The following is a 26,217-nucleotide window of genomic DNA, read 5'->3' as shown; positions in this document are numbered from 1 at the left end:
CTCCCTGTGTGTTGGGCATTGGGGGTTGGGTAGGGGCAGGGCATGGGCTAGGGCTCCCCAGAGACTGGGCGCCTTTTGTTTCCTGCAAGAGGGGACAGGAGACAATAGGCTTCATTGTGGTCCCCCCACCCCCCAATTTCCCTAACAAAGCTCTGGGCTCCCTTGGAGGGGCCAGTCTTGTTCTGGGGCCCAGTGACAGAGTCTGTAGTACACTGGGATGCAAAGTATGAGGGAAAACTTCCTGATATAGGGCCCAGAAAGGGAGAGGTTGAAAGCCATCAGCCTGCAGACAGGTGCTCTCACAGTCACACATCCGAGAGCTGACCCTTATACTCCCAAGGGGACAAATCTTTACTGACAGAGTCAGGGCTGGAACTCAGGGCTTTGTTTCAACCTAAGACTTCCCCAGGTATCCCAGCTTCCAGGCCTGGAGTCATTACAGGAATAACTCAGTCACTCCTGCTCATCAAAACTTGAGGCTTGGGCCAGTCTTAGGTGACTATTGGCCTAAGGGGGGTGGGAGGATGCCACAGGGATCATACCGTGCCATGGACTTCCCTCCATCCTGGAGCCTGTCCCTCACCTCACTTCCATTAAACAGACACAAGCCTCAAAACAAGAAAGCCTAGCCCAGACTGTTGGCAAAAAAAAAAAAAAAAAAAAAAGAATTTATTGTCCTTTGAAATAAAAGGTACAATCAAAAGACCTCAGGGCCTTAGGCAGTAGGGTGGATTGGAAGGACACCAGAGAGCCCACTTTGGGGTAGAAGTCTGTGCCTCTGACCCCTTACCCAACACCTTTGCCAAGGAGAAAGAGTCTATAAGTCAGAGGTTTCAGAAGGGATGGGAAATAATACACAAGCCAGTGCTTTTTCTGGAGCTGGTCATTCTTCAGGTACAGAACAGCACCTCCACAGGGATAAGCACAGACTGGCAGAGCCACTGGATTATACAGCCCGCCCACCCTGGCATCATCCACACAGACACACGGAGGCGCAGATGGGGAAGGGTGTACACCATATCAGAGGTGAAGTCAGGACCAGGATACCTGGGCAACCTTAGCAGGGGACTGTGGTCATAGGCCTGGATGTGCAGAGTAGATCATGAGACACATTAGTCAAGTGAATGACCCCGTGGGGAGAAATGGCTGTGGTTTTCTGGTAGCAGCCACTGCTCAGTGGTCCCTGACCTCAGCAAGAGGTGGCTCTGTAAAGGCAAAGAACCAGATGGTGGTTATGAACCTCAGGACTTTTTTTTAAGCACCAGGTGGTGGAGCTCTCCTGCCAGCTCAGCTTCTTGCATCTCAAATAAGGGTGATGCTGCTTGAAGGTCCCTGTACCTTCCAGTGGGGTAGGGGGAAGGAGAAGCCAGCAGGGCTGGGTAAAGCCTTGTCCTGTGTCCTTCCTCCCTTCTTCCCTTCTCCCCAGCTTCAGTAGGGCCCAGAGAGGACACGGGGTGGGGAAGGCCAGAGTGGTATTTTGTTTCTCCTTTCTGGGCAGTGGGCCTCCTCCCCAGCAGGAGAGAAGGGTTTAGAACCGTTTTTCCTCAGGCTGGGAGGTAATGAGCAGCTCCTTGTTCCCAAAGTCCCACCAGGCCGTCATGTGGAATGCCATGTTGGTTAGGACAACGGTGTACTCCAGGATGGCAAAAATGGTGTATACTGTTGTGAGGACACAAGGAACAAGGTATGGTAAGCCTCCTTCCCCACCCGCCAGGGACCTCTTGAGAAATCACCACCACCGCATCACCACACAGGGAACACAATGGCAGGCAGTCCCCAAGATCACTGCTATGTTGCACATTATACAAAATATCACCTCTGTCCTATAGCCACTGTGACCACCTATGGATCCTAGCCTGGCCTCACCTCCAGCCTCACAGTACATGTTGTGCCGAAAGTAAACAGCCAGCGCGGTGAAGAAGGAGATGAAGTTGATGATGAAGAGCCGCTGTTTCCAGTTGTAGGACTTGCGATCCTAGGGGAAGGGCTCGTGATCAGACATTCTACAGCTTATTGGATAGGTGTGGACTGCCTCCTGTCTTAGCCCCAGCTCCTAAGGGCTGTCTTACCTCCCTCGCTCATGGAAGGAGGGCACAGGCAGGGGCAGCAGGAATGATGGGCATTTCACTTCCCTGCATTTGGGGGTATAATGAGGCCAAGGAGCAGTGGGGTCCCTGTCCCTCCCACTTTGGGGGAATGGAGTATGAAAGTTACTTGGAGTTACTCACCAACCCAAGACCTCCAGATACTGCGGGGAGAAGAAAGGTGTGTGTGTGTGGGCGGGGGACATGGGAGTTATTACCCCTGACACAGTGTTCCTAACCCACTGCAGCTTGGGTGCTGCCCCTCACTCTACCTCCATCTGGAGTCTCCTCCCTTCTATTCTCCAGTCCCCATACTACCCAACACAGCCCTAGATTCTGATCAATCACCCTCCACTTGTCCCCAAGCCCAGCCCCTGCCCAAGTTCCCATGAGAATTCCAGTTTCCACCTCACCATTACTGGCAACCCGAGGACAAATGTCCTTCATTTTCCTCTGGGCAGCCTGGAGCCCCACTAGGGGTAGACCGTACCTCCTGACTTACTGTGTGCTTCTTGGTCAGCCGCCAGAGAATGCAGGTGAGCAGCATGTGACCGAGGGATGAGGCAATGAACACAATGAAAGCATTTTCATGGATGGCTGGAGGGAGAAAGGAAGGTTGGGAGCTTGCATTGCAAGGAGTACTGAAAGCCCTGTGTCAGAAGATGTGGGGGGGTGGGGGTGGGGGGTCCCCTCCCCGAACCCTTCCCCACTCCTCCTTCCCTTGTCTGGGCACCCACTGAAGTCCTCGGAAGAGGAGACGTAGGTGAGCACTAGCAGCGCGAGGTTCTCCACGACATTGAGGCTGAAGTTGAGGCGGCAAAGTGGGCGGTAGCCGGGACACGGGGAGGCGCAGCTGAGGTAGTGATTCCAGTAGGCGAAGGCCACCAAGAAGCGGGGCGCTGAATGCAGGCCAATGCAGAAGCGCCACACGTAGCGCTGGGGTACCTCCCCGCCGATGGCCGAGCTCACCGATGGCAGGTAATTGGGCACCTAGAGAGTTGTGACCCATCTGGGTGCCGGCCCCCTGCCAGCCCCACCCACCCTGCCCACCTTGAGATCTTTCTTGTAATCACCTTGGCCTTCAGGAGACTCTGCTCCAGCCTCTAGGAAGTCCTCCTTCAGCTCCCCCAGAGCTCTCCAGGGAGACCTCCCCTTCCAGGGCCTGGGCCCCCAGTGTGCCTGCTTCTTATTCCTCAGCCAGCCTGAGGTTTGTGCAGGGGCATATAGGACCTTGTCCATCTCCCTACACATGGCTGGGAAAGCTGTAGACAAGACAAGAGGTTCTCGAGCCCATAGCACAGAGCTGTGCCTTTGATATACCCCTGTGGGAGGTTCCATGAGCCCACAACCCAGATTTGGTCCCAATGGCAGAAATGAGTCACAGACCATCTAAGCTTCCTTGGGACAGTGCTGGATTCACTGCCCAGCTGAGCTGTTCCTGACTGCTCTCAATTTCTTGTTCTGAGAAACTTGTTCTTCTGGTCAGGGGTACCAAGGCAGTAGAGGGTACTGTGAGATCCCAGAGCAGCTGGGCCAGAAGAGTACCCCAACTCTGATCATGTTTAAGAAAGTGGGTGCTCCAAACCTGGGGTAGTCTAATACAATGACCCTGTTCTTATGCATCTCTCTCATCTGTCTTTCTCAAAGCCTGGAATTCCTCATTTCTTAGGGAGCTAGAGTATCATTCTTTACAGTTGAGTAAGGAGGAGATAATACCACACAGCTGCAAAGACTGGTGTTTTTTTTTATATGGGAGGGAGAGAATGAGGGATGGGTGAACAGTAGTTTTGATGGGGACAGAAAGGCTGGGAATGGGAGGAGGATCTCTTAGACTCCAGCCTAGAGCAGTACTTGTCAAACTTTAATATACATGCAACTCATCTGGGATTGTGTGAGAAGGCAGAAGGTCTGGAATCTGAGAATCTGTATTCCTAAAAAGATTCCATGACCATGGAAGCTACCAGCCTGTTGCCCACACTTTCCATGGACTTTTCAGACCTTCACCAACAGCCAGAGCAGTGCCAGAGCTCAGCAACCCAGAGAGGGAATGACCCTGCTGTCACTACGGCAGGGCCAGTCTTCAGAGATGAAGTTCTGGAACATCCTTTCCTTTCTCCCAATGGAGATGCTGAATGGGTCTCTAAGATGGCTGGCAAGGCAAGCAAGTATGGATGCAGCTAGCAGGGCAGGGGTGTGCCTGCGGCAGGACTAGCCAGGGCCTTCACAGCCTTCATAGAAACAGAGATAGATTTCCCCTCAGCTCTGTCAGAGGAAGCTAAGTGCGGAGCTCTCGGAGAGAGGGTGAAACTCTCAAGGCCATGGCTTGAGATATCATAGCTTGAGACCAGACTCAGATATTCACTCTGCATAATCAGTGAAGAGGCAGCATGGAGGCTTTGGGGTCACACAAACCTAGTCCCGCATCCCAGCTCTGCCTTTATTAGCTGGGTGACCCTGAGCAAGTCACTTCACCTGAGCTTTAACCTCCTCATTGGCAAGATAGAGATGACATCACCTACCTTGCAGGGTGATGGTGAATACTAAATATAATGAATACTAAAGGCATCTGCAGTGGCTGGTGCACAGTGGGTACAAGCGATGACTTTTTAGAGACAAACTTCCCTGAAAAGCCAGCAAATAGGCTGTGAGCTATGTGGCTACTGAACATGGGAAGGCTGGCATATGACTGAGAGGTGGGAATTGTATCTTCACCAGACACATCTGAGACCCCTCAAGCCTCCTTATGTGACTTTTCTGCCTCTTTGAGTAGGTCCCGTGTGTAAAGTTAGTGGGAGTGTTGCCTCCACTTCCTAGAATATTTATTCTGAAAGTTCTTGCCCCAATCTCAGCTACTTAAGGGGAACAGTACCAGCATCTAAAGCTTGGCTGGGAGGGCCCAGAGCACTCAAGGGCCCAGAGTCCTGATTGATACTGGGAAATAGGTAAAGGCTTGAGATGGCAGAGAGTTTGGGAGATGCCTAAGGAGGATGAGAGATTTAGGGTCCTATCCTCAGAAGCTCCTCTCAGATTAGGGGTAGGGGCAGGATTCTAGGAGCAGGGATTGCTTCTCCCATCACTCTCTCTCTCTTTCTCTCTGTCTCATACACATACACACACACACATGCATAATCAGGTATAGATACTCATATACATGCATTCCCCCCATCCCAAGCACACAAGTTCCCCACTCACCAGCTATGTCAGCAACAAGCAATATCAGGAGCTATCAGAGTCCACGTACACAGCTCACCCCAAACATCCCCATAAGCCCAGAGCTAAGGGTACTGAGAGATGGGAATATAACCCCTTTCCCTAAGAATAAAAACCCTTTGGCCTGGAGGACAGGCTCAGCGGATCTATGGCAGGGTACTGTATCAGAATTTCACATGGTATAAAAGGGGGGGGGTCCAAAACATTCCCTACCATAGCACCTCATGTTTCACCATTAGAGATTCATTCCCTTGGCCTCAGATAAAAGTCTTCTGAAATTATGGATGACTTTTCTGTCTACCTTACTGCCCACCCAACCCCTACCCCTTGCCAACTGGACAAAAAACTTCCATTCCTGTCAATCCTACTTGCTACTCTTCTCTAGACTCCATCCCCTCTTCTCTATCCTCACAGTCCCCATCTTAGCTCTGGTCTCCCCAGTACCATTTGCTATTGCACTGGGCTCCTTACTCCCTACTCTTGCCCTTCTCCTTAAATCTGTTTTCTACTCAGGGAGCCAGAATGGTCTTCTAAAACTCAAATCTGATCATGTTCTTTTCCTGCTTAAAATCTTTCCAAAACTCCTCGTTGCCCTCTAGATAAAATCAAAAGTTGTCAGCCTGGTGTTCACAGAGATCCTTCTTCACTCCCACAGCAACAACTCCTCCTTGTCCAGGAAGGAAGTCTCCAACATCTAAGCTGGGCTGAGTGCTTCCTCTGGGCCCCGTCATCCCTGTGCTCCCTTCTGTCACAAAAGGAATCCTATCTCACTGTTTTGTGACTGTCTGTGCCTAGGTGTGTCTCTTGTAGGAATAAGATGCTAAGGGCAAGTCCATGTTCAATTCCATGCCCCTTATACAGAACCTCCACCCCTGGGCCCTCAGGAAAGGCTCGGTGGACCGCTACTGGAGGCAGGAACTCCTAGGTTTCTAGCTGGCAGAGCCCTGAGTGGATACAGGCTGTGGAGCCTGAGGTTGCCAGAAAAGAAACCAAGCTAGAAGTACCCAGGGCAGGGCTAGGAGTCCTCCCAGGTCAGGCCCCTAGTCTGGGCTAAAGCCACCTGTTACTTCTCCTGGCTCCTGGTCGCATGTTACTTCCTCAGTCCTAGCTTCCTTTCCAGTTTGGTCTCTTTTCAGCCCCCTTCTCCCTCTCACGACCTCTTCTACCTAGTCCCACTCCCCTCCTTCCCCCACGCCACCTCTGCTCCCTGCACCCTCTACAATCCTCTTCTGGTGTTGGAGGACTGTGACTCTACTTTCCATGAGTCTCCTCCACAAATTTCCCCTACCTCTGACTTTCCCCTCACCATCCTTTTACCCCTCTCCCCTCTCTCTGTCCCTCCGCCTTCTCTCCTACTCTCTAACTTTCCCCTCACCATCCTTTTACCCCTCTCCCCTCTCTCTGTCCCTCCGCCTTCTCTCCTACTCTCTGATTCCACCCTTATTGCCATCTCCTGACCTGGCCCTGACCCAGGTGCTGGGGAGCCTGGGACTCACCCCACAGTCAGTGGCCACCGTGTACTCAAAGTGGAACACCAGGGACCAGATGATGCAGAAGAAGAAGCCGAACACAGGGAAAGTGATGAGCCACCAGACCATGGCTGTGAAGCGGAGCCGGAACACAGTCCCCTCGGTGTCCAAGGGCTGGGAGGCCGCAGAGAACATCCTGTAGGGAGTGGTGCCCGAGCAGGGCGAGGGATGCAACTTGGGGTCTGGTGGGATACCTGGGCCTAGGAAAGTGAGACCTTTTCCAGAGCTGGCTCCTCAAGGTATAGGGAAGAGCCAGAGTAGAAAGGACATAAGGGAAAAAGGAAAATAGGGCAGAAGAGGAGAAGAGAGAGATGAGGCAAGAGCAGCAGAAATAGGCAGGGTTAGCTCTTAGGAATCCCCTTGGCACCCTGGTACTGTAGGTTCCCCTCTTGAAAAGCCTGGAGAACAGAGGCTCCCAGTGGCCTGGACATGGAAATTCTGATGGCCCACCTCATTCTCATGACCTTCATACCCACTCAGGAGACAGATCAGAGGGGAAAGGGTTATTATTCCCATTCCACATAAGGGAAGACTGAGGCCCAGAACTATGCCAGGATCAAATGTTAGGAATAAGGCCTCTTGCCACCTGACAGCTTAAGGCTGCAAGTCAAGGCTTTCTTCAGGCCAAGTAACCTAGACAAAGGCCCCTTGGCTCAAACTGGCCCAAGCCTTCCCACTGACCCTGTCTGACCACATTCCTGCTCTTCACCCAAGTTCAACTAGGAACAATGGAAGTGCCCCAGAACCTATTTTGGTGGGGCCACAGGCTGCCAGCCATCCCACCCCCAGGCTCAGAATGATCCAAGTCTCAGGCCAGCAGTACCTCGATCTCAAGATATCAGGGTCCCTCCGGAGGCCCAGACCTCTACCCCCTTCCTCTCTGAGAAGACCATGTCACCCAGTCCAAAGTTCTGGGGAATCTGAGGGTCATGGGAAACTTCTCCCCTTGGGCTAAGCTTGCTGTGCTGGGCCAGACCCAAGAAGGACAGACCCAGGCTGCGGGAGCTGGGCTTCTTCTACTACCTTCTCCCTCTGGGCAGAGAACTCCCTCCTCCCACCCCCAATGCCCCAACCACCATGGCCCCTCAAGTTGGGATCCCGCCTGGGAAGGCAGATAGAGATGGCTTTGTATTAAAAGCCTAGGACCAAATCTCCCCTGGGACTCAGACCTCCCTCCATTAAGGGGACCCTATTCCACTAGTCCAGCTCAGCATCAGGGAATTGGGGTCAGGGTGGGCGCACTAAGCAACACTCACACTGGGTGCTGAAGGATCCAGGGCTTGGGTTGAGGGCTCTAGCCAGACTGAGACTGTTCTAAGACTGGAGGGTCCCACCCCCAGTTCTCTAGGGCCTGCCTCCCGCCCACAGAGCCAAGATCTCCACGCCTGCCCAGGCACACAGCCTTCCCAGGACCAACAAAGCCATGTCATAAATCCCAGAACACTCTGCAAAGGTAAGAAGTGATAGTGGCTGAGGTCAGGCCACAGCGGCTTCCTTGCCAGGGATGGGGGTGGGGCCCTTTCTGAGTGTTGAGTCCAGGGATATAGGCAGGTTTCTAGGAAGCAAAAGGGAGAAAGCAGAGTAGGATTTCTCCCCTTTTTGTTGAGGCAGGACTGAGTATGTTTATTAGGCCCCACCAGAGAGCTAGCTAATCTTAGATTTAGGATTAGCTTAGACAATAGATTCAGGGTCCAAAAGAGACCTAGACAGGTCTGAATATGAGGTATCAGTGTCCAGCCTGTACCTTTGCAGAAACAGCTAATGGCAGCTCAGGCTGCATTAACAGAGGTCTAATAGCCAGTAACAGGAATGGAACAGTCCTGCTTTTGCCTGTACCTCCCAACGCATATGAAGTTCTATGCCCACATCAGGGCGTAGGAAAAAACAGTGATCAACTGGACCAAGTCCAGGGGCACATGTCTTGTAAGGGTTGCCTGAAGGAATTGGAGCTATGCTACCTAAGAAGAGTAAAATCAGGGGACACCCCTCCCCCACCATTACTGGCTTCCCACCTCTGCAGGACCAGCTGGAAGCCGGGTGGAAAGAGTAGCTCTAAGGGTCCCAAAGCAGAGCCAGAGCCAAGACAGAGATTCACCAGAGAGTATATGCTCACTATGAGAAAGAGCGTGCTAATTATTAGTTACTAAGTCTCCTGGAACAGGCTGCCTGGGGAGGAAAGAAGCTCTCCATCATTGGGGATGTGCAAGTAGAGGCAGGGTCATCTAACTATAGAAGTGTCAGACTAAGGCTATTTCTTTTATTCCTCAGGCTGGCCATTCCTGGGATACTCTGGGTGAGAAATTCAGAGCATGTACGAAAATCCCCAGGTGGATCCACCATAGTAGTCCCAGGGAGTGGGGACAAAATACCCTCCAGGCCACTAGACCTAGTCCTGCCCCAGAGGGCCAGGTAACCCTCCAGCAACTACCTATGCCTTAGCTCCCTAACTAGCATGCCAAGAATGGGTTCTAGGTATGCTGAGGTTATTGATCCCATTAGCCCTTGGAGCCAGCCATGAGGACCAGAGCGAACAGCCTACTCCATTTAACTCCATATGCTATACAAATACTATAATTTTCTATACGGACAATGACTGCATTATATCATGCCTTCCTTTTCCCAGGGCACTGGGCTGGTGGAGGGAGGAGGCATCCTATCCACTTATTCAGCAAATACTTTCTGATTCAGATGCAGTACCCACCTTCAAGGAGCTTCCAGTCTGGTAGGGAAGAAAGACACACTCATGATATGATAGAACGCTTTAGGAGAGAACACAGGGAACTGTGGGCACCCAGATCGGGGAGTGATTAAGCTTGCCCCAGGGAGGCTGGAGAAGGCTTTTTGGAAGAGAAACTTGAGCAGGGTCTTGCAGGGTGAAGAGGAGCTGACCAGGGTAATAGAACATTTGATGTATTACCTAAGGTGAGAAATAGGTCAGGAGAGGCTATTGTATGGACCCTTCTGATCCTCCCCCTCAGATCACCTGGTCACCCTCTTTTTTTCCAGTCCTGTTCTTTCTTTCTTTCCTTCCTTCCTTCCTACCTTTCTTTCTTTCTTTCTTTCTTTCTTTCTTTCTTTCTTTCTTTCTTTCTTTCTCTCTTTCTCCTTCCTTTCTTCCTTTCTTTCTTTCTTTCTTTCTTTCTTTCTTTCTTTCTTTCTTTCTTTCTCCTTTCTTTCTTTCTTTCTTTCTTTCTTTCTTTCTTTCTTTCTTTCCTTCCTTCCTTCCTTCCTTCCTTCTTTCTTTCCTTCTTTCTTTCTTTCTTTCTTTCTTTCTTTCTTTCTTTCTTTCTTTCTCCTTCCTTTCTTCCTTTCTTCCTTTCTTTCTTTCTTTCTTTCTTCCTTTCTTTCTTTCTTTCTTTCTTTCTTTCTTTCTTTCTTTCTTTCTTTCTTTCTTTCTTTCTTTCTTTCTTTCTTTCTTTCTTTCTTTCTTTCTTTCTTTCTTTCTTTCTTTCTTTCTTTCTTTCTTTCTTTCTTTCTTTCTTTCTTTCTTTCTTTCTTTCTTTCTTTCTTTCTTTCTTTCTTTCTCCTGTTCTTTCTGATAGCTCCCAGCCCTGGGCCTCATCAGACTGGCTGCCCACAGCTCAAGGCCCACATCCACCCATTAACAAATTGAGAAGAGGGAAAACTTCAAGTCATATGAACAAAAGAGGAGGGAGGGTATAGCTCAGTGGTAGAGTACATCCTGGGTTCAATCCCCAGTACCTCCATCAAAAAAATATAAATAAATAAATAGACCTAGTTACCCACCCCCAAATTATAAGAGATATAAAAGGAAAAAAAAGTGGGCCCCCAACCCTACCAGCCGGACACCACTCCTAGTTGAACCCCTTTTCTGGAGCAGATGCTCTTTATAGGAAGGTGAGAATCTCAGCTGACTGAAGGCCTTTAGAGCTCTCTGTGAGGCTAGTCCAAGGGTTTGTGCCCAGGACCTGCCACTTTCCCGCCTAGAGACCCTAGGCTAACTTCCTTTCCTGCCCTGCCTTCCAACCCAACAGTCTCTTTTTCCTCTTCTTCCTTCTGCTCCTTATCCTTTACATTCCATGAACCACCTTCCTATTTCCTCTGGAGCCCAACACTAACCCTGAGAAGGAGGAGGACAGGAATTATCAACCCTGTTTTAGACATGGAGAAACTGAGGCTCAGTCTCTGTGTCTCAGGTCATATACAGAGTCAGTGGATGAACTAGGAAGATAAGAAAGGTGCACACAAGTCTCACCCCATTTACTCCAATAACCTACAGAGAAAGAACTCTCACAACTTTCTTCCTGGCCCAGTACCCCATGTCCCTGTCCAGAGGGCATATGGCCACCTATGGAAACCCCAGAACACATATCCATACACATAGTCAGGTCCCCAACCAGAAGGGCACAGATAACGGTCTCTCTCACACACATACGCCACCCAAAGCCATTATAGTCACACCCCTCACAGTTACACACATATATATACACACAATTCCACAGTGCCACACTGAGAAGCCCCAAGTGTCCTCTAGCCCAGTCTTATTCTCTCTCCATCCCCCAGAAAACCCTGGGGCTGCTCAATCTGCCCCTCTGCGAAGTAAGGTTTGGATTCTGGGTTCCGGGGCTGCCCAACTTCAGGGACCCTGGCCCCCAGCAACCTCCATGGAAGGTGGAGGGAGACAAATCCTTGGGACCTCAATTTGCAGCATCCCCCCCAGCAGCCCAGTATGTTTGATGGCTAACCCCATTACAGTCGAATCAGGATCCAAAATAGATCTGATTGGGCCTGAATATGAGGTATCAGTACCCCTCCTCCAAAGCCCTACCCCACAGTGTGTGGCCGTAGTCTCCTTGAAGTGGAAGAGCAGGGACCAGAGGATGCAGAAGAGGAAGGCGACAAGTGGACAGCAGACCGTGACCAGGGCCACCAGAGTGAAGCGGAGCCGGACCAAGGTCCCATCCCGGTCCAGCGGCAGTGGGACCTGGTACATCTTGTCAGACCTGGGGATAGAGTGGTGTGCTGTCAGGGCCCATGGGAGCAAGGCTGGGACTCAGTGGTGAAGCCAGCCCTTGTGCTCAGTCCTCAGCCTAGCTGTGCTATGGGGGTGAGGAGTGTGAGAAGGAAGCCACCTAGCCCCTAAGTTTGGACTGCTGCTGCCCTGGATGAGGAAGACAGACTTGGAATCCCATGAGAACATTCACCCTCAATTTCAGAGGAAAGATAATGAACGAAATCTGTGCTAAGACCAAGCTTGAATAGATTGGGAGACCTGTGCCAGGCTTGACAGGCCTAAGACTACAGGAGCTGGTGGAGCTAGTCTCTCTTGTTTCAGGAACCAATCCTAAAACCTCCCAGTGGACAGAATGGCCCATCTCCTCCCCAGGCCTTGGAGCCTCCATGTTTCAGGGCCCCCCATCAGCTCACACTGCTTCACCCACCGGCCCAGGGCCCCTCTGCACCTTCAGTCCCTTCCCAGGCTCTGTGGGCTCTGTGTGCCTGTGCCACAGTCCACAGCGGCAAAGACTCCATGGAAGCCTGCAGAACCTCAACCCCCTGCTTGTCCCCGCCTGCTGCCTCACATGCTCTGAGGGTGAAAGGCTTTGCAGAATCAGGCCTGGTGCTAGCCTGGGCTTGCTATTTGCTGGAGAGAGCTGCCTGGTCAGCTTCTGGAGGCTTCCCAGTGCCCAGGGGCTTGTCCACTAGGCAAGGGCTCCTGAGGACTGTGCCCCACCCCCCAGCCCCCTGCTCAGATGAGGGTATCTAGGGTCAGGAGTTATAATAGCTAAGTATACCCCAGCAATCCTAGCCCAGCCCCCCTCAGAGTGTAGAAAGGGAAGGTGAGGCCAGAGAGGCGCAGGACCCTGGCTCAGGATCACATAGCAAATAGAAGGAAGAGCCAGCAGTGGGAGATGTGGGGCTCACAGGGTGAAGAACTGCAACTCTGACCTTCCTTGACCCCTTCCTCTCTGGGCCAGAGTTCTGGGCAGAAAGGTTGGGTTAGGTCAAGTTAGGAGGGGAAAGTGAAGGGATACCCTGTCCATAGGAGAAGCAAAGCTATAAAACCACATCCTATATAGATGAGTCAGTCAGCTCTGTCCCCATTGTAAAGACAGAGAAACCAAGACACAGAGAGAGGAAGGTCCTCCCTCAAAGCCAGATGCTGAGCCTAAGGGGGAGCCATCCTCAGAACTCAGGTTTCTTGTTGCCAACCTAGGGCTGACTCCAGATACATAAAGAACCCGCCATTCTGGACTCCAGGGCCTTGCCAGGTCAAGTCCCAACTCTTCCTGGCCCCGCCCTCAGGACTCTCTCCCTTCTAGTCCCAACCTCAGGAAGAACCCTGACCACCGGAAGGCCGGCCTCCTGGCATTCCAGAGCAAGTCAGGTGGAGTCGCCTCTCATACAACTTCCTCCACCCACTTCTCTTCCAGGCTCCAGCAGGCAGCCCGCCTCAACTGCTCAAGCTTCTTTCTCCTTCTAGGGGTTGGGAGTTTCCCAGGGGAGGTGGAAGTGGCCCTGGTGGCCCTCCCAAAGCAAATACCTTCCTTGGATCATTCCCACACACCTTCTCCACTCAGCCCAAACCGAGATTCTGTGGCTATAATGGTAGTACCCCCTTCCAACATCCCTCTCTAAAGCCAGCTGCTCTGGATCCCTCAGGAATCACTAGGACCCCCAAACCGAAAACCAGATCCTTAGGGAATGAGCAGGCAGTTCCCAAGGCAGGAGTTGATAAGGAGGTTTAAGGAACAGTCTGTTCTACTTCTCAGAAGTATGCCTAACCTCCCTTTTGGCTGTGTGACCTTGGGCAAGTCACCTAATCACTCTGAGACTGTTTTCCCAGTTGTGCAACATGGGGATCATGTGGTTTGGATTACTAATAAGGCCAGTCCAACTTGGTCATTGTACTTTCCCAGGCCTCAGGACAGGGAGCTCACTATCTGAGGGGCAGCCATTCAGCCCCAACCAACTCTAACTTCCACACAGATACCAATTAACTGAAAACTGATTTCTTAGGGGTACCCCTATCTTATTTCAAAAGATCCCAAAAGATCTTCTCAGCCTCCGGTTTAAATGCACACTTACTGGGTGCTTTCTGAGTATGAACACCCTGCTCAGCACTGGATAAACGCTGTTTCTTTCAATCCTCACTACAATTCTATGCGGTAGGCGCTATAGCCTGTATATTTCCATTTCACAGAAGAGGAAACTGAGGCTCAGGGGGGTTAAAAACACTTTCTCAAGGTCACAGGCTAATAGCTGGCAGAGCTGGGATTTCAAACTAATCTACAGAGTTCCAAGACCCCTTAACCTTCATCCTTGGGCACCTAAGGAAGAATCAGGACCAGGAGTCCCTGCAGAGTGAAGAAGGGAGAGGCTCACTCCAGAACACCGGGCCCAAGTCGGGGAGCAGAGGAGACAGGAGTCAGCTCAGTCAGTTGGGACAGCAGCAGTTCCTGGGCAGGCACTGGGATCCCCTCCCTCCCGCCCCCGAGCCTGGGGCCAGGCCCTGCGGAGGCCAGACCGCGTGGCGGAGCTCCCCCAAGTGGGGCTGTCCGGTAGTCTCGCACACCCATCCCCATACTCACCCAGGCTGTGGCGGCGAGAAGGCCGTGCCGGCGCAGGCCGGGAGCCTGGGCCACCCCGGGGAAGCCCAGGCCGGGCCCTGGAGGTGGTGGGCGAGCGCCGGGGGTGGGGCGGGGCCGGCGCGCTTGGGGCGGAACTTGGGGAGGAAACTGCGCCCAGATCCACTGCTGGCCCCTCCCCGTTTCTGAGGCCCGTGACCGCAGGCTGCCCCGCTTAATCTGCTGTCCCCTCATGCGATGCTGCTCCAGCCCCGGTCTGCCCCACTAATTCCGTCGGCGTAGGGGCAGCCAGAAGAGCCCTGGACACCTGGGTTTGACACGTTGGATAAGTCACCTTGTCACCTTACCTCTTAGCGGCGTTCCATCACCTGTTGAAAGAACATAAAATTAATTCGACAGGGTCCTGAATTCTCTCATTTCCTGACCGCAGTCTACCCACCTCCCACTCCCAATCTAGACGAATTATCCAGCCTTGCCCTACTGAAACATTAAACCAGCTTAGCCCCAGCCTCGGTGCCCCTCCCCCAAACTTTGCTGTCCAGAGCTGAATTGGGGCATTTCAGGAAAGGGAAGAGAACCTTTACAGGTAGCAAGATCCCGTGGGGAATCACTCCAGAAACTCTGGACCAGAGCTATACCCGCCTTTGATCAGGAGAGGGCGCCCTGTCCCGTCTGTCACAGAACAGAAAGAGGCTCTCCTGCCGTCAGCCGTGGGTCTCTCCCCACAATGAGAGCGCTGATTCCCAGGAACCAGACCCCAGCCAGAGTTCCCTGCTGACCCTGACTGACCCATAAAGGAACGTGAGGGGGACTCCTGGCTACCTTTGTAAAGACCATCCTACCTCAACAGGGAAAAGGAAAGAAAGGACTAGAAATCTCTCCTACAGTTACAATGTGGGGTTGTCCGAGCACCTGTAGCAGGTGGAGGACCTCTGAGCTAGACACCATTACCATCACATTATCCCCCATTTAAATCCCCACAGTAATAATTAGCACATTTTGAGCACTCTTTGTGTCTCAGGCACTTTTCTACCTTTTACTTGTTATCCCATTTGATCCTCAAAAAAGCCCTATGAGGTAGATACTATTAATATCCCCACATTACCAATGGAAAACAGAGAAGGTAAGTTACCTACTCACATAGCTAGTAAATGTCAGAACCAGGACTCGAACCTGGCACCTGAGGCCATTCCCTTAATCTCTATAAACTGTTAGTCCCACAAGGTAGCTATAATCACTACTTTGCAGATGGGGAAATGGAGGCTCAAATTAGATTAATTTGCCAGAGCTCTTTTGCATGCATCCACTTTTGTTCATTCATTCAGCCTGGGTCGCAACTGGGGCAAGCCCTTGGCAGGAGTCTGCAGGGAAGGTGTCATTCTAAAAACTACTTTACTTGACTTTGAATTCTCCCCTACCCTGTCCTCTAAGGTCCCAGGGGCAAAGAATAATTAGTAAAACTTTACTGAAAGAAGCACCCCCATTCATTTCTGATAACTGGATTTAGGTTTTCTTCCTTGGGGCTTGTCTAGCTCCAACTCCCATATGCCTGCTCCTGGCCTTTGCTCCCTGTCTTAACCCTTTGTCTGTCCCTTTGGCCCTAGATACAATTCCCTTAGGCTAGGTCCCTTCTCTGCCTCTAGACTACCCTCAATGCCTGAAACTTGAGGTGCTCTAATCTCACCTTTAATTCTCTGGTGATTTGGGCAATTCACCACCCTACATTCCTAAGTCTCAGTTTCCTCACCTGTAAATTGGTTTTAGGACTATCCACATCATAGAGTTGTGAGAATTAGATGAGGTAATATAGCAGTGTGCCAGGCACGTGGAAATCCTCAGTTGACTTCAACTGTCATTGATGCTCTCTGAATCTGTTTCTTCCACTCAGTTGGAAAGACTGTCTATCACCTATTTGATTTACAGGAGGGAAAGTGGAAGAAAATAATGAGTTCCTACTATGTGCCAGGGACTGTATGTGCATTCTCTTATTCGGTCCATGTAATCATCTGATAAGGTAAGTGTGATGAAATCCATTTTACAGATAAAGTGGAACAAGCACCTAAGCATCTAGTTTTGCTCTTCAGCAGGCACTCAGTGTGTGCTGAATTGGTATGTGTCTCTTGTCCAAGTAGCCACTGCTGCTGTTGAAGCCTTCCAGTGTCTCCTACCCTCCTGGCTGGTTTGCCTGGTACCTGGACACACCCCAGAGAGGCCTGTACCTGAAACAGCACCACCGTTTTCCAGCTTCAGCTGCAATTACCACTCTGCCCTCCCTGTCCACATACATATACCAAATATCCCAAGATGACTGAGCATTTGTTTTCAGTGATGTTCCAGCCCCCAGGAGCATGTAGAGGTGAGAGGCAGAAGAGGGGAAGTGAATGTGGGATGTAGTTGTCAGGGAAAGTTTCCTGTAGGAGATCTCCTTCACTCCTTCACTGCCCTCTATCTTTCCATCATCCTTCCCATTACAGCCATATTGGCTCTTCTTACAACACAGATCTGATCACGTCCCACCCTTGCAAATTATTTAGTAACTTCCCAGGACTTTTAGGATAAACAGCAAATTCTTTAGTGTGGTATTATACACCCTTCATAATCTGGCCAGCCTCTACTCCAGAAATCACATATTTTACATTCTAGCTACACTCACCTCTTCCGTGAAGTTTTGCTTAACTTCCTCCTTACCTTTCCCTATCCCCCATGACCCGCTCACCTCCCCACTCCACAGGTGGCCTTAGATGGACTTCCATCGCCCTTATTAGGGTTCTGTCCACGATGAAGCAAAATAATTTGTTGCCTGTCTCCCCTACCTTCCTGGGAGCTCATTTAAACACACCACCCCCACCTGTTCCATTTATTTCTACATCTCTGACCTTAGCCCACGGACAGGCATACAGTAGGAGCCTAAAAAATATTCGTTCGATTGATTTAATTGAACTGAGTTTTGAAGGATGGGCAAGATTTAGATACATCAAGAAGAAACTGGGGCAGGGTATAGCTCGGTAGTAAAGTGCATGCTTAGCATGCACAAGGTCCTGGGTTCAACCCCCAGTCCCTCCATTAAAATAAATAAATAAACCTAATTAACAACCTCACCCCCTTAAAAAAAAAACTAGGAAGGGGAAGAAGAAGAAGAGGAAGAAGAGGAGGAGGAGGAAGAAGGAGGAGGAGGAAGAGGAGGAGAAGAAGAAGGAGAAGTAGAAGAAATTGCTGGGGATGGAGTGTGGGGTAGAGTTAGCATGGCTGGGGGGTAGGTAAAAGGAACACAGATGGCCAAACTCTGCCTTGTCTCCTGGCAACCTCAGGAAACTCCTGTGTTGAGAAGGAGTGTTCTTCCCAGAGATCTTTTTGAAGGCAGAGACATCCTTCTTGGATGGCTTTAAACTATTCACCCTAGGCTCACCCATCTTACTCTAGTTCCACTCTGCCTCAAATAATAATTACATCTTCATTGTTCTATAGAACATTCTTTGGTTCCCCTATCACTTCTAAGATGAAGTCCTAGTTTTCACTCAGCTCTTTCTCGGTCCCACATTTTTGTTCTCCCAGTTCATCTGGGCTGGAATGCATCTTTTTGCCTCTCAGCAAATTCTGTCCTTCCTCTAAAGGTACTGATTAGCATGACACTCTAGTAAGTTAGGAAAGCATGTGGTAATTTCTAGGGAGATCACTAAAATAATAGAAAAAGAATTTAATTTCCAAACTGACACAAAAGGGAAAATGAAATAATCCAAAAGACTAAGAAATGAGATTTAAATGGTCAATAAGCACGTGAAAAGATGGTCAACATCATTAGTCACCAGGGAAATGTATAAGAAAAACCATAATGAGATGCCACTTCACTCAGCATGGCTATAATTTAAAAAAAGAAAAAAAGAAAATAACAAGTGTTGGCAAAGATGTGGAGAACCTGGAACCCTCAAGCATTACTATGAAATGTAAAATGGTATAGTCACTTTGGAAAACAGTTTGGCAGTTCATCCAAAAGTTAAATATAGAGTTACCACCTGACCCTGCAAATCCATTCCTAGGGATAAACACAAGAGAATTGAAAACACACATCCACAAAAAAACTTGTACATAAATGTTCACAGCAGTATTATTCATAATGGAGTAATGGAATAATCATCATTAATGGTGGAAACAACTCAAATGCCACCCATCTCATGAATATGTAAACAAAATATGGTATAGTCATAAAATGGAATAAAAGGAATGGAGTACTGATACATGCTGCAACATGGATGAGCCTTGAAAATATTATGCTAAGTGAAAGAAGTCAGACACAAAGGCCACATATTGTATGATTCCATTTATATGAAATGTCCAAAATATGTAAATTCATTGAGACAGAAAGTAGATTAGCAGTTGTGAGAAGCTGGAGGAAGACGGAGATGGGGAATGACTGTTAATGGGTCTGGGGTTTCTTTTTGGGGTTATGAAAATGTTCTGGAATATAACAATGGTGATGGTTGCAACCTGTGACTATACTAAAAACCTCTGAATCGTACATTTTAAATGGGTGAATGTGATATTATGTGAACTACATTGCAATTTTATAAAAAAATCTGGCAAAGAGCTGGACCTCAATAAATGGCAGTTATTATCACCAACCCCCTCCACTCCCCCCACAAAAAAAGGAGGAGAGAGAGAGAGAGAGCAGCAGAAACAGAATAGCTGGGACAAATAGAAAGTCTAAAATGTTAGATGAAACTGTAACTATACCAGTAAATTCATTCAATACAATTTACTAAATGCTCTAGTTAAAAGTCAAATGTATTCACACAAGATTATAAAAATCTAATTATATGCCATTTATAAACATTACCCTTCCTTATACAGTCATAGGAAAAAAGAAGGAAATCAACATTTACTGAGTGCTTACTATGTGCCAAACAGGGACCCAATCCTTTGCAAATTCTACGATCTTATTTGACCTTCACAAGCACCTTCCTAAATAGAAACTATTGTGCCCATTTTATAGACAAGGAAACTGGGGCACAGAACAATTAAATAAAATGTGCAAGGTCTAAAAACTAGCAGACCCAGGACTTGAACTTAGATTTGTTTGAGTCTAACTCTGTGGCTCTTTCCAGTGTACCATATAAGAAATCTAGAATCATCTCTCTAGAAGGAAGTCTCTTGCCCTTTCATAATTCTGCAGCCCTTATTGGTCTCTTTCCTCCCTAGGCATCAGTCCCTCATAGCTGCATAGAGTGAGTTCTCAGGGCATGTGTAAGAGAGACTGGGAGCTCCCAGGACAGAACTGAACTTTACTTAGCTCTGTCTCACTTGGCTAGGGCAGTGTTGACCTGTGGACATCTCTGGGCTCCTGATGCCCAAGACAGGGACTGGCTCAGCAAACTCCTTGGCATTAGAGTAGAAGGAAGATGATGGGATTCAAAAAGGGTGTTATGAGAATAAGGCAGAGTAAGAGTATGTGGGCCCAGGAAGCCCTGGCCCACAAAGAAGTCCTTCCTAGGGCCACATACCTACCAGAGTACCTAACAAGAGTGCTTGCTACTTAGAAATCACCATGATCACACAAAATTCCCCCCTGGAGCACTCCTTATCCAATGTCTCCTCCTCCAGTCTTCCCACAAGTATACTCTTTTAAGGAGCCCAGCTCCTGAACACTTGCTAGTACTCTGGACTGAAAATACTCACTTACTCACTCAAGACATTTCTGAGCTCCTTTTCTGTGTCAGAATCCATGTAGTAGAATATTTAGAATGGGAATTCCTTAACATTTTTAAAGAACACAAATAATATCACTTTTTGAGGGCTTATGTGTACCAGGTACCATGACAAGTGTCTTATCTCATTTAATTCTCACAACTCTTGAGGCAAGTAGAGTTATTATCCCTATTTAACAGACAAGAAAACTGAGGTTCAGAGGGGTTAAAAATTTTGCCCAAGTTCATACAGCTAATACATGGCTGAGCTCAGATTTAAACCCAGCATTCTCTTACTCGAGTCCCATGCTTCTATTCTACTTAAGAAAATAATTCACTCATTCATGCATCAAACATTTAATGTGTGCCTATGCTGTATACCTGCCCTTAGGGACACCAGAATAAACAGAGAAGAGGCTTAAACATAGTTGGATTTGAGGATTGGAAGGTGAGAAATCAAAGGTTCAGGAAGGCAGTGAGGAAGCTACTGTAACTCTTCAGGTAGAGCTAATGGCTTTCTGATGCAGAGTATAGGCAAGGGAGGGTGGAGGGAAGAGAGTGATGTATGGATGGAAGAGCTAGGGGAAGGTGTCCGGAGTCAGATGTTTAAACTAGCTTTATTATTTGACCATTCATATATATTTTTCTTCCTTCAAGCATCTAATGAACATCTACAGTGTACCAAGTTTTTTCTATCCATCATCCTATCTTTATGACTGCTCCACTTTTTGACTAGTTACCTCTTGCCACCACTGGAAACCCAGAGTGGTTTATCTATGTTTTGGGCAGAGCTCATTTCTATCTTGTATTAATGTCCCAGGAGGAGAGGGTGGTGGAGCGGTATTCCTAGTAAGTTTTGCCTTCTCAGTACAGTCCCTGCTATTTTGTGTGGGACCCTCAGTCACTAGATCTAATTTCTAGAACATGCTCAACCCATCCCCTTGAGATATCAGGCTTCTGCTCTGGGCAAAGCCCGGGGAGAAAGGAACACCAAGATGAAAATGAAGCTCTGAGCTCCGAGATCCTGGGCACAGAGGATAGGAAAGGAGATAACAGAATACAAAGTAACAAGGCTGTAACAGAGGCCTGCCCAAGCATTATCCTCAACTCGCTGGGAAAGATGGGCAAGTGTATCCCAGAGGCGGCGGCAACATTTCAACCAGGCCTTTAAGAATAAGTAGGGGTTCCTAAAGTAGAGGTGGCAAAGAAGTTCTGAGAACTGTCATTTGTACCAAACCCTAAGCTGAGCCATTTCCTTACGACATCTCTAATGCTCCTAACGTCCATTCTAGGGATTCAGAGAGGTAAAGGTTGTACTGGGGCTGGGACGGGTCTGGAGACAAGGAGACCAGGTTTGGAGGGCCCGGAGCAGCTGCAGGCGAGCTACGCGGACAGACAGACCTCCTAGGAGAGCCCTCTAGCTCCGCTTGTGGTCTGTCCAGGAAGTGGGGGCAGGATCGCGGGGGAGCCTTCCCGTCACCGCCCGCGGACGAGGGCAAGGGAAGGGTAGAATAGTTACCATGCCATCCTGGAGCCTTCACTCTGATTGGCCCGAGCCTCAGCAGCCGGAGTCTCTCCGCTCCATGGGAGGGGGCGGAGCCTCTGCATAGCGTCATCACTTTTCTCCCACACTCCGCCCGATGTAGCCACTCACCAGCCCAGTCCGAGGGGCCCTTGTGACGTCACGACGCTCTCCTAGCCAACCGCAGCGACGAGGGGCGGGACTCCATGAACCTCCCACCGACCCTCCCCTTTCCTCCCTCTAATTCCTCCTGTCCCTCCTCTTCCCCCTCTTCCCGTCTCCCGAAGACCGCCCTCACGTTCAGTTTCAAAAGACTCGTGGTCCAATGAGTAACAGGGCGGACTTAGAGTGGCGGCGGCGCCTGCCAATGCGCAGACGGCGTGGGCGGAGCGCCCGGAGCGAGCCCCTGACGGCGGGCGGCGTGTGACGCAGTCGGGCCCTCTGCGCGCTGCGCCTGAAGCGGTGGTCGGTATCGGTGGTGGTGGAGGTGGCGACGGTTTCGTGGCGGCCGCGCGCTGCTCGCTGAGCGGCGGGTGGCAGACGGGCCTAGGCCCTCACTCCTGACACTTCCTCTCCCCCACCTCACGGCGGTAAGTCGGAAGCCGGGGTTGTGGCGGCCGGGGACCGGCAGGCTCCTCCTCCCCTCAGGGCGGGCGAGTGCGCTGAGCGTCCCAGGCCCTCTCAGCGCCGGAGTCTCGCGCCCCAGCGCGCACCTTCTGCCCTGAGGGAGGGGGCGGGGCCCGCGAACCTGTGGCCCCGAGGCGCGGCTCTCTGGGCCGGCGGAAGGATTCGCTATCCGTGGAGTCTGGGCCCCGGGGTCTCGCATTGCAGTCTACGTTGCGGGAGCGTCTCTCTGGCTGGTCGTACTCATTCATTTGCCCGGTGGTGATTAGGTGGGCCTGCCCTTTGCGGGAGCAGCGCCTTAAGACCCTGCATACGGTCTCCCCAGCACTTCCTTGACCGTCGTGCGGAATGAGCTGTATATGCCTTGGCTTCTCCTAGGAGAAATTTGCAGTCCCCGGGGAGGATGGGTGGGTCGGCAGTTGGTTAGCTTTTTAGAACACTATCTGAGAATTAAGATAGGTTTAATGGCGTGAAAGCTTATTTTCTGTTCTCCCACGTGTTCCATGTAAAGCTAGACCAAGAGAAAGGTGAGGTTTCTAGGTTACTATAGTCATAAAGACCTTAAAAATTAAGTCAATCCCCCTATCCTACAGCACGTGCAAGTTTTATAGCTGGAGAAACCAAGGCCCAGAGAAGAAACAGGATTAGCCAGTGCCAGTTCTGACTCAATCTAGAAATTTTTCTACTACACCACCCTCCAAGGGTGTTCCAGCTTGCCATTACTGAGGATTCTCTTTGGAAGGGTGGAAGGGATTAAGGTGGGGACATTTGGTAGTGAGAAGCAGACATAGTCTTCCACAGCGTTTCCGATTTAGTTGCCACCAGCTCTGTTCTTGGTAAGGCAGAAGCATCGTTAGTGGTACCCTAACCTAGACCATGAGAACTAAACTTAAAAGTTGGTTCAAGAATGTCAGTTATGTTATATATTGGAAATGAATCGATAAACTACATGCCATTGGCTGGTTTCCTGTTCCAGATCTAACATTTTTATTTGTGTCAGCTGCTGGAGACTCAGAAGGAAGCATCCAGCTAGTGATCTTCAACAGTATTGGAATAGAAAGCAGGAAATACGGACAAGACTTAGAAAGGTACACAGCAGTCATTTTGTACCTCTCGTACCTTTGAACCCATAGCTGCTCTCTGTTACTGAATTCAAGAATTGCAGTAGAATAATGAAAGAAAATTAAACTATTGGGGGAGAAGCTGACGAAGAAAGGAAAAAGCAGTGATCATTCACTGAGACGGTCTTATAAATGCAGAAAGAAACACTTGTTAACTGAGTGACAGACGGTGTGTTTGGAACTTGGTGGAAGAGGTTGGGATATTTAACAAAAGCAGCGGTTGGACAGGAAGAGGTACTGGGAAATACTTTGATAGAGTTATTTTTTGATTCTTCATTGAGATATGATGAAATTGAATTAGTTGCTACTTTGGTCTGTTCACATCAGTCAGATCATCACTTTCCTCTTGTTTAGATGACGAAGCAAAAACTGAAAAACTAGTGTATAAAAGAAGATGAGAACTGTAGCCTTAATACCAAGAGGTGAACAGGGTGTATTTTCTGTGACATTTTCTCGGTTCAAACATCACTCTCTTCTGGGAAGCCTTTCCTGGCATTCTCTCCCCTGCAAGCTCCCATAACAGTTATTTGATACTTCTATTTATAGCACAAATCATTTTGTATTTTAGTTGTTTGTCTTTTTATTAGATTGTGGTAAAATATTTTTTGTATTCAGGTTGCTTGGCACACAGTAGGCCCTCAGTACGTGTGCTTGCTTGAATGAATAAACAAATATGGAGAAGTTAAGCCTAAAAATAGTCTGTAAAGAAACTGTGTACTCCTGAAATTTGAGGCCCAAATAAGAGGACCCTTAACATTCATGTGTCACATGGTACTTTGGTACCTGACTTTATTCATGTCCACTTGCTCCTAGGTAGCTAAGAGCAAGCACAACTTTTAGGGAACCAAGTTCACAGCTTGGAAAAATTGGTTATATTACTTTATCGTGATATTATTTTTGTAGTAGCAGTTAACCTTAGGAAGTTAGAGGTAGTATACGATGTTTAATTTTCAATAAAGAGCTCATCTGTAATCATGCAGTTTTTCAAAAGCTTCAGGCACTAAGAAATGTAGAGATTTAACAGTAGGTGTTAGAGACAAGGTATGTAAACAATGTCTCAAGAATTTGGTGCATTCTTTGCATTTGGAATTGAACTAAGTATTTGACATTTGTGTATGGCACGATGTTTAATAGTATTTTATTCGTTAAGATATCCATAACACCCCCTCCCCAAATTGTAACAAACAAGAATATCTCCAAATATTGTCAAATGTCCTCTGGAAGGCAGAACTGCCCCTGACTGAGACCACTGCTCTAAAGAAAACATTCCCAGTATTTCAATATACATCTTACCTTTGTCTTGTCTATAAGCCTGTGGAGTCAGCTAATAAGTTGCATTTGGTGAAAATTGTCCCTGAAAACTCCTAAATTGTTGAAATCTGGTATTGGGAAGCTGAAAAACTAAGAGTGCTAGAGTCACTTTCTTTAGTTTCTCCTTTCATTTCTATGGTAGCGTCCCTTTCTTTGGGGTAGAAGAAATCAAAGTCTTGTATGAAAAGGGATACACCATTGGGTAAATAGAAAAATGTTTATTTCTGTTTTTGCAGAAGATGGCAAAAGAGCTTGTGGTTGAATTGATGTAATTAAATGTGGTGTTATGTGATTCTGTTATCTTTCCATTTCACTCATACACTTGATGCTACGTGAATCGAGGTCTTGTCCCGTTATACTGATTCTGAGAATTTAATAAACACTGCTACATTGAAGAGTTTGTACTAAATTCAGTGTATTGCAAAACAATTATAACTTTTTAGTAGAGAAATTATTTCTTAAAATACAGCCCCAATTACTAAGTCTGATACCAAGAGTGAGTTCAAGCTGGTAGGTAGTAGGGTAAATATTGGAGGATAATGAAACTGGAGTCATGAATTAGAAGGAGGGTATAGCATTGGTGTAGCAGTTCTCACAGTTTAAGACCTTGGGATTCTTTTGTACTTTTAAGAAATATAAGACTCAGCAGCTTTTGTTTATGTGGGTTATACTTACTCATTTACTGTATGAGAAACTGAAACCAATTTTTTTAAAGATTTATTGATTAAAAAACAATAAACATTTGTTAATATAAATAACTATGAAAAATTAGTGACAAGAATGACATCGTTTTACGTTTTTGCAAATCTCTTTCATGTTTGGCTTAATAGAAGACCACTAGCTTTGCAAATCTTTTGCTTTCAGGTGGTTGTTATATTGCTTTGGTTGAAGTATGTGAAGAAAATCCAGCCTCATACAGATATGGTAGTTGGAAAAGGAAGGAATGTTTTAATAGCCTTTTCAAATAATTATATTCTCTTTTGATACTGCACTCAAACGTTTTTTAAAGGTTTGTTGCAACATGGACTCTGAAACCATATCACTGAACTTTTGTACAATGTTACATTAAAATTCATTGGTATATCTTGTACTTTGAATGGGTGTTTACCCATGCATGATTTTATGACATCACATATTGGTCTTTCAGAAATCATTGGTTCACTGAGTTGGACAGCTCTTCCAAATGTTGACAAGTTTATAGTTGCTAATGTTTCCACCCATTTCATCAGATAAATCTTTTTAAGAATTGGGAAACTGACAAGCTCATAGTGGTGTACTCATGTTTTCAAGATTCCAATTTTCACTTCAGATCTAAGTAACTATAGTTTGTCATTTATTATTTGAAGTTAAAATGGTGTTCCATGAAAAAGAAATCAATTGATGCAGCTTTCTACTCAAAAGTAATCACAATCACACAAGTGTTTTTCCTTGGGCCAACCCTTGTATTTCAATATGTAGAAGTGCTTTTGAGTACTTCCCATTTCACCCCAAAGAATAATCACACAGAATATTAGAAAGATGTGTACTGAAATGTTGACAGTAATACAATCAGTTTTTACTGCTTCATCAAGGACATTCAAGAGAAAGT

The 26,217-nt window shown here is 48.2% G+C and overlaps 2 protein-coding genes across 16 annotated transcripts in view; one reads left to right on the top strand and one right to left on the bottom strand.

The window, feature by feature from the left end:
- Positions 1-654: 654 nt before the first annotated feature.
- Positions 655-21,767, bottom strand: PGAP2 (post-GPI attachment to proteins 2). Of its 11 annotated transcripts, XM_072969334.1 has the most exons (9): positions 21,453-21,537; positions 16,121-16,281; positions 14,721-14,741; positions 11,613-11,787; positions 6,791-6,959; positions 2,822-3,074; positions 2,575-2,681; positions 1,867-1,975; positions 655-1,659 (listed from the first exon to the last, which is right to left on the bottom strand). In XM_072969334.1, exons 4-9 carry the CDS (start codon positions 11,744-11,746, stop codon positions 1,529-1,531), a joined length of 903 nt encoding a protein of 300 aa, XP_072825435.1. In that variant the 5' UTR covers positions 11,747-11,787; positions 14,721-14,741; positions 16,121-16,281; positions 21,453-21,537; the 3' UTR covers positions 655-1,528. The 11 variants fall into 11 exon arrangements, with proteins under 11 accessions (XP_072825435.1, XP_031536799.1, XP_031536800.1 ...); XM_031680939.2 differs by lacking the exons at positions 16,121-16,281; positions 21,453-21,537 and adding an exon at positions 21,571-21,767; XM_031680940.2 differs by lacking the exons at positions 16,121-16,281; positions 21,453-21,537 and adding an exon at positions 21,571-21,767 and having other exon boundaries at positions 2,587-2,681.
- Positions 21,768-21,803: 36 nt separating this feature from the next.
- The window catches only part of NUP98 (nucleoporin 98 and 96 precursor), an 81,703-nt gene continuing 77,289 nt past the window's right edge, over positions 21,804-26,217 (top strand). For 4 of the 5 annotated variants that reach the window (XM_015238498.3, XM_006203394.4, XM_031680930.2 and 1 more), the window contains exon 1: positions 21,804-22,163. The gene's annotated coding sequence lies outside the window, so the exon portion shown is untranslated. Of the gene's footprint in view, positions 22,164-23,197; positions 23,286-26,217 lie in introns of all 5 variants that reach the window. The other variant, XM_031680929.2, reaches the window with a different exon arrangement.

The sequence above is a fragment of the Vicugna pacos genome, chromosome 10 (assembly GCF_048564905.1).
Source record: "Vicugna pacos chromosome 10, VicPac4, whole genome shotgun sequence".
Lineage (NCBI taxonomy): Eukaryota > Metazoa > Chordata > Mammalia > Artiodactyla > Camelidae > Vicugna > Vicugna pacos.
Note: the sequence above shows the minus strand (reverse complement) of the source record. Positions and strands in the feature narration are given on the sequence as shown.

What these genes read in the sequence shown, in the direction of transcription:
- PGAP2 (XM_031680939.2), bottom strand. Translation starts at nt 21,667, where the DNA reads ATGACGCTATGCAGAGGCTCCGCCCCCTCCCATGGAGCGGAGAGACTC. An exon ending in CGGTGGCCACTGACTGTGGG is followed by an intron (nt 3,075 to 6,790) that starts GTGAGTCCCAGG and finishes ACAACTCTCTAG; the next exon opens with GTGCCCAATTACCTGCCATC. An exon ending in CTCCTCTTCCGAGGACTTCA is followed by an intron (nt 2,682 to 2,821) that starts GTGGGTGCCCAG and finishes TTCTCCCTCCAG; the next exon opens with CCATCCATGAAAATGCTTTC.